This window comes from Schistocerca piceifrons, chromosome 1, assembly GCF_021461385.2.
Source record: "Schistocerca piceifrons isolate TAMUIC-IGC-003096 chromosome 1, iqSchPice1.1, whole genome shotgun sequence".
Classification (NCBI taxonomy): Eukaryota; Metazoa; Arthropoda; class Insecta; order Orthoptera; family Acrididae; genus Schistocerca; species Schistocerca piceifrons.
In genome coordinates this window covers 87,575,882-87,582,563 of record NC_060138.1, presented here as the reverse complement: position 1 = coordinate 87,582,563, position 6,682 = coordinate 87,575,882, and the positions used below count along the sequence as shown (strand labels likewise).

The window sequence follows — 6,682 nt, the reverse complement described above, 5'->3', positions numbered from 1 at the left end:
CATCACTTAAACCAGTTAATGTTGACATCATGCTCCAACATCTGTCTTAATCGATCCTGAACCTGTGAGCAGTTTATATATATTCATAAGACTTGTTGCACATGGGAAACCTCTGTATCCTATCTACGTTTATCATATCTGGTACATTCGCATTCTGGAAAGCACTTTGATGTAAACGCCTCATGGTCAGATACTGTCTCCATCAGCAGATGGACTCACATTCAGGAGGACGACAGGTCAAATCTGCAGCTGGACATTCTGCATTAGATTTTCTGTGATTCCCTAAATCGCTTAAGGCAAATGCAAGGATGATTCCTTCAAAAGCACATGGCCGCTTTCCTTCTCCATCTTCCCCTAATCCGAGCTTGTGCTCCATCTCTAATGACTTCGTTGTCGTTGGGACGTTAAACACTAATCTCTCCGTTCTCCTACAACAGTAAACTAAACGCAGCCTTCATGCTGAAGAATTGGAGTTCGGATCACCAATATCAACTTCAAGTAAACAACTGGCTCCAGTCATCAAGCCACCAGACTGTTACCACCAATCCTACAAAGTAAACGTCTGGTCCCACAGCGCCAATTCCCAAATAGGTGCCTCATTTTTATCGCTGGGGAGGTAGTAGGATGGAGCTGTAAATGATGCAGTTGAAATATAAGCACCATTAAAAGTATCTGTACATTTTTGACTAGCTAGCATTTTGGTTTTATTGACGGCATTTGTTGATAGTATCGACTGTAACATTCTTCTTATCGTCGGGTTCAGCTAAACTGGTGGCTGTCCGACCTCTTGCTTAACGTGATTCAGAAGAATAAAGACCTTCAGTTCAGCAACAATAACTTTATTGCGAGCGCGTATCTGACGACGCCCGGCATGCATGGACTGATCGGAGTTACAAAATTTGCTTCCGGCCTCTACAGAAGGATCCTTAATCCTGGGAAAACTTCCGTAGTTATTGGAGAGAAAACAGTACTCGTCCAAACAAGCCAGGAGGCACGGAACCACCAATTAACTCAAAAAACAAGGAATAATAATAATAAAAAGAACGTGTATAAAAGCTAGAAAACACAGCGCCTCTAGAGGTTGGGCGCGGAACTACACAGACGTCGTGTACAGTAATTACGATCGCACAGCACTGCACTGACACACGCGCACACACCACACACGAACACTCCGGCGAGCTCGAATTAGCGCGCGGCAGCGTCGCTACATTATAATACATCTGCGTTCAGCATAGTATTGTGTTGACATTCTGCTGTTCTGGTAACGAAAGTGGTGCTAAATAAATAGTTATTTTATCTCGAACGACAACCTCATCCATTAAGTTTCTTAAGTATCAAATAATATTAAAAAAATTGTATTTTTTTCCTTTAACGAAGCCGAATTTGTCACGGATTAAAAGGTCATGTAATGAAAATTGCTACATCACTTTGTGTGCTTCCTTTTAAGCACATAGGCTTTTTGTCGGTCCAGGTACTCTAAAAGTTATATCATTTTTCGCTTTCAGATATCTGGTCTCTCTTGTGGAAGAACTTCCAGTGGGAAAAAATGTCGAAGTTATCATGGGGTATTTCCAACGTGTAACAAAAAGAAAGAAAAATAGTAAAAATAAAGGCTAAAAGGCGCAAAATCGTGCACTCCACAAGTACAACAGGAGTGAACGCTAGAAAAATGGGTTAACTTCTAATATTAGCAGACAATGACAACAAAATCGACGTCCCTGGCACTATTTTCAAAGTCCAATTTTCTTCCCGAGAAACCTTACAATTGACGTCGCGTTCCATTCCACAGTGTTGACAGCTTGTGTGAATATCGTCATTTGAAATGCATTGTGGAAAGTTTTAACGTTCCATTAAGTCAAGTGCGAATCGGCTTCTACGTGTTGTTTCTAATTTGATAGTTGTTTATCGAGATGAATATTCGTTAGATGCACATATTTATTGTCCATGTTGATTTGTTCAAACGCTCACTTGTTTTTACTAACATGATATAAACCTCTGAAATCAGCATTTTTTATTTCTGCTCTCATGGCAAAACCAAGCTCTCGTTAATGAGAATTTGGCGATAAGTGAACGAAAGGAAATATTGCGCAGTCATTAGCTGACGTCAACCACATTCTCTAGAAGAAAGGTTTAGACAAACAAAAAGTACTTACTGTGCAGTGAAAGAAATACTTACGCGTATCTCAAAGTACCTGGACAAATTAATTTTGCTTTAGTGAGTAGTAACGGGTTAAGGAATTTGAAGTGCCGCTGTGAACTCCATAGACTTTAAGCTAAACTACCACAGACTCTATGCCTTAATATTGCTCCAAGAATATCTTCGACATAGCAGCTACGTGTGATGAAATTCTTTGTTTAAATGTATGTAGCATAATCTGCGCTCTGTTGACACATACAAGTGATTTGTGTATTGTGGATGTACACTGTGGTTAGAAACTGTTAGTTTCTGTGTTTTGGCAACATCTTATTTTTTTATGTTGTAGCAGTTAATTTGCTGAGTGTGTCTGATATAAGTAGTGTTTTTTTGATTTTTCGTCTTGTCATTAATCTAACAAGCGGAGATTCCCATCTGGCGATCTCGCCAGGACAGGATCTAATCTATAGGCAGATGGTAATGCAATATGATTTTATTTTAGTACTAAAATGTATCGACATTTTTGATGCGGGAGTGTGTTTCATTCCTGTGAACTGTAGTTGTTATCAGTGTAACTTGATATCCGACGCTATTTGTTTTTAAGTGGTGTATTGTATCTTTCTGTGTACATTTAACGCTATAGTGTTATATAGTGAACTTTATATTCGATTGGGTGTTTAGTTTGCTAAACAGCCTCAACTAGTGTCATTAAGTTTTATTGCAGTGTGACATTATGTGCATTGGTTCTCGGATGTATCAACACTACCGTTTTGCGCTGTTTGAACTGCTAAAATAACTCACTGCTTTAAAGCTGAAACAAGAACCACCAGTCTATTTTCAATTTTGTTTTTAAATTTAAATATTCACCTATTGTATTGCGCAGCAGGAATGCACCGCTTGGTTCATGACAGCTGTGCCGACATCCTGTACTGATGCATAAAAAAACAAGAAAGAAATGTTATCTGTTATAGTTAAAGTGTTTAAGAAGATACATTATTATTTTGCAGTTGCTTGTGATCTCTTCTACTTTTTAAACTCTTTCAAATCACATTGCATCTTGATATCATATATTTCATAAGCAATTATGTTGTAATAGAAATGTTCGAATTTTCAATTAAGTCATCGATTCATAAAAATTTAGTACGAAAACGTGTCCGCGAAATTATGAATTGATTTCACAACGAGCACTGTTCATTTCGGTTTTGTAGAGATTGCGACCAAAGTTGCGTCACGCGTAAACAACTTGCATCAGTAGTCTTTTACGACATTTCTCTCAATTTATTTCATTTGCCCCTTTTTATCTCGTCCTGTTACGTAGATTTTCGCCACGTTTACATGATGTCGCTCAAGTTTCTTTCAGAGTAATTGTTATTAGGCCTAATATGACCGGAACACCAGAACTTCTCTCAGATGATGAAAAAAACCTCCGAAATGTGTTGTAAATAAAAAAATTTAAAATTTTGTGGCTATTTACGTTGTATTTTATTTATATGGTAAATAGTCAGTCATGGAAACAACCTGCCAAACAAATGTATATTTAAAATTACTAACATTTCTTGCTAAGTTCTTACTCTCAGCTTCTTAGTTGAACAGAATTTTTTCGTATGTTACAGATTATTGTGCTTCTATATATGACACGGTGTCACATAAACATGACGTGAACAATCTACAGATAATGGTGATTGATATTATCTGAAATTTTATGTGCGTGGAATGTAGTCAAAACTGATATTGAATTGCTAGAAACATGGCAACAGTCCTTGAACAGATGTCGGCAAAGCCAGAAGTTAGTGCAGATTCTCCAACATTGACAAATGACATGCCAATGAGTGAGCCTCATGATTATGCATCAATACGTGCCAAGGTAACTAATCCATTTTATTAACCATTCAGATTGGAAATTGAAAAGTGAAGGTAAACAATACAAGCCATTGGAATATTATTTGAAATATGGTATCATATATTTCGCAGATGGTGTCTGGGATGTTTTTGTATGTTTCAGTGGGTCAGTTGACCCTGACAATAACAGATGATGTCAGCTTTGATCCGTGATGTAATGATGATGTGACTTGTGGCATCATGTGTACACACAGACAGAAAGAAAGCAGGAAACTGCCAACATTAGTTTTATCCCTGTATTATTTTTTGAAATGGAGGTTGTAGTGACAAACTGATTTGTTGTGTAGCCCCACGTTTCAGTTAGGTTGAATGGTTACAGTTTATGGGTTGGCAAAGCCTATAGATGTGATTTCGTGAGAATAATTAAAATTCTTGTGATGTGTATGTTATAGATATTGGATCTCACTACTCATTTACATCTGTCTTTTTCATGTTGTCACTGGTCAAAGCTGACAGTGTGAAATTCATCAATTAACCAGTTTCAATTCTATTACAGTAAATCATATGTTTTGCTTAAAACATGTTGTTCACTTCCTGTAGGTGGTGGCTTGGATTGTATTGTTTGTTATAAAGTTGGCAAAAGGTGATCACTGGCAGCTGCCTATGCTGTTGCGAAGCACAAACAGACATAAACAATAGTAATCTACAGAGTTGTGACACCATTTAGGTGTTGCCATAGAGATGTGTACAAAATTGTAGTACTTGATTGCTTGGGGTAGACACTTAAAGGAGCTGCACCAAGTCCACTACAACAGTCAGGGATCTCCATTTGCTGACTCTACTGTAGACATACACATGTGTAGTGTAGATGGTTACTTATTGAGGGTTGTGTTGTATGCTAAACGTACATACATTTTTTTTTTTGTGTGTTGTTGTGGGTGCAGTCTGAACTGTACCAATGCCCAAAGCCTAGGTTAAGTGGAAATATGACAGATGGGTTGTGACTTGGTGAACCCAATGAATGTATCTTGACAATCTCGTGTTTGATTTTTTCTGTATATACATTGCACGTTCCATAGTTACATTTACACCTCTGATCAGAATCAATGTCTTTTCCAATGTGACACGATATTTTCTAGTTTTTAACATGTTCAATAGAATTAACCCTTGATGCACGAGATGTGGTCTCTCAGACCACGCAACAATCTTTGACCTCACTCTCCAAGGTCACTTCAGATGAATTACATTTTATACTCCCCCATCTTTCTGTAAGTTGAAAACAAACACAACAAAATTTTATTGCTTTGTCTTTGTTGACAAACAAAGATGATGCATTGTGAACTAAATGTCTGTTTTTTTCCAGTAGAGTACAAAATGTGTTAACACAGATTTGTCAGTTTTAAGAATCCTAAGTTTGATTAAATTGTTAGCCGGTGGGGGTAGGAAGAGATCAGTGATATAGATCAAGAAATAGGGGATGGCTTTGCAGTTGCCAGTGATCTCAATTCAGCTAGTGAACGAGAGTATGATTCAGAGGAAGAACTTCAGGACAGTGGTTATCGGGACATTCCTGTTTCTTCTGAGCTAGATGAGGATCATCTACACAGAAAGAATATTGCTATGACAAGAATGGTTTCAGATGGTCAAGGGATACTTGCTGATGTTGAATTTCAGGGACATTGAGGCACATTATTGTCTTGCAGCTTCCTGTTCTTCATACCCCTGCTAACATGCTAAAATTAACATGGTTTTGGGCCATGGAGCCTGAAGAAATCTGAAATTTACTGATTGATGATACAATGGTGGAGAGAATACCAGGATTCACTAGCCTCAAACTTGATTGTGAGTGAGTACAGTGGCGAAGTGCAAACGTCACAGGTATGAGAGATGTGGATATGATTGAATTCAAAGCTTTTTTTGGCCTCCTCATGTATACAGGGTGTTACAAAAAGGTACCGCCAAACTTTCAGGAAACAGTCCTCACACACAAAGAAAGAAAATATGTTATGTGGACATGTGTCCGGAAACGCTTACTTTCCATGTTAGAGGTCATTTTATTACTTCTCTTCAAATCACATTAATCATGGAATGGAAACACACAGCAACAGAACGTATCAGCGTGACTTCAAACACTTTGTTACAGGAAATGTTCAAAATGTCCTCCGTTAGCGAGGATACATGCATCCACCCTCCGTCGCATGGAATCCCTGATGCGTTGATGCAACCATGGAGAATGGCGTATTGTCCACAATATGAGCACGAAGAGTCTCTACATTTTGTACCGGGGTTGCGTACACAAGCTTTCAAATGCCCCCATAAATGAAAGTTGAGGTCAGGAGAGCGTGGAGGCCATGGAATTGGTCTGCCCCTACCAATCCATCGGTCACCGAATCTGTTGTTGAGAAGCATACGAACACTTCAATTGAAATGTGCAGGAGCTCCATCGTGCATGAACCACATGTTGTGTCGTACTTGTAAAGGCACATGTTCTAGCAGCACAGGTAGAGTATCCCGTATGAAATCATGATAACATGCTCCATTGAGCGTAGGTGGAAGAACATGGGGCCCAATCAAGACATCACCAACAATGCCTGCCCAAACGTTCACAGAAAATCTGTGTTGATGACGTGATTGCGGATTCTCGTCAGGCCACACATGTAGATTGTGAAAATTTACAATTTGATCATGTTGGAATGAAGCCTCATCCGT

At 38.6% G+C, this 6,682-nt stretch overlaps 1 protein-coding gene across 2 annotated transcripts in view; it reads left to right on the top strand.

Moving 5' to 3' along the window:
• The first annotated feature begins 2,350 nt into the window (after nt 1-2,350).
• LOC124788460 (GTP-binding protein 1) overlaps nt 2,351-6,682 on the top strand; it is a 152,928-nt gene continuing 148,596 nt past the window's right edge. The window contains exons 1-2 of one of the 2 annotated variants that reach the window (XM_047255734.1): nt 2,351-2,611; nt 3,748-3,998. In XM_047255734.1, coding sequence (XP_047111690.1) covers nt 3,882-3,998 — 117 coding nt within the window. In that variant the 5' untranslated portion in view covers nt 2,351-2,611; nt 3,748-3,881. The remainder of the gene's footprint in view (nt 2,612-3,747; nt 3,999-6,682) is intronic. The other variant, XM_047255739.1, reaches the window with a different exon arrangement.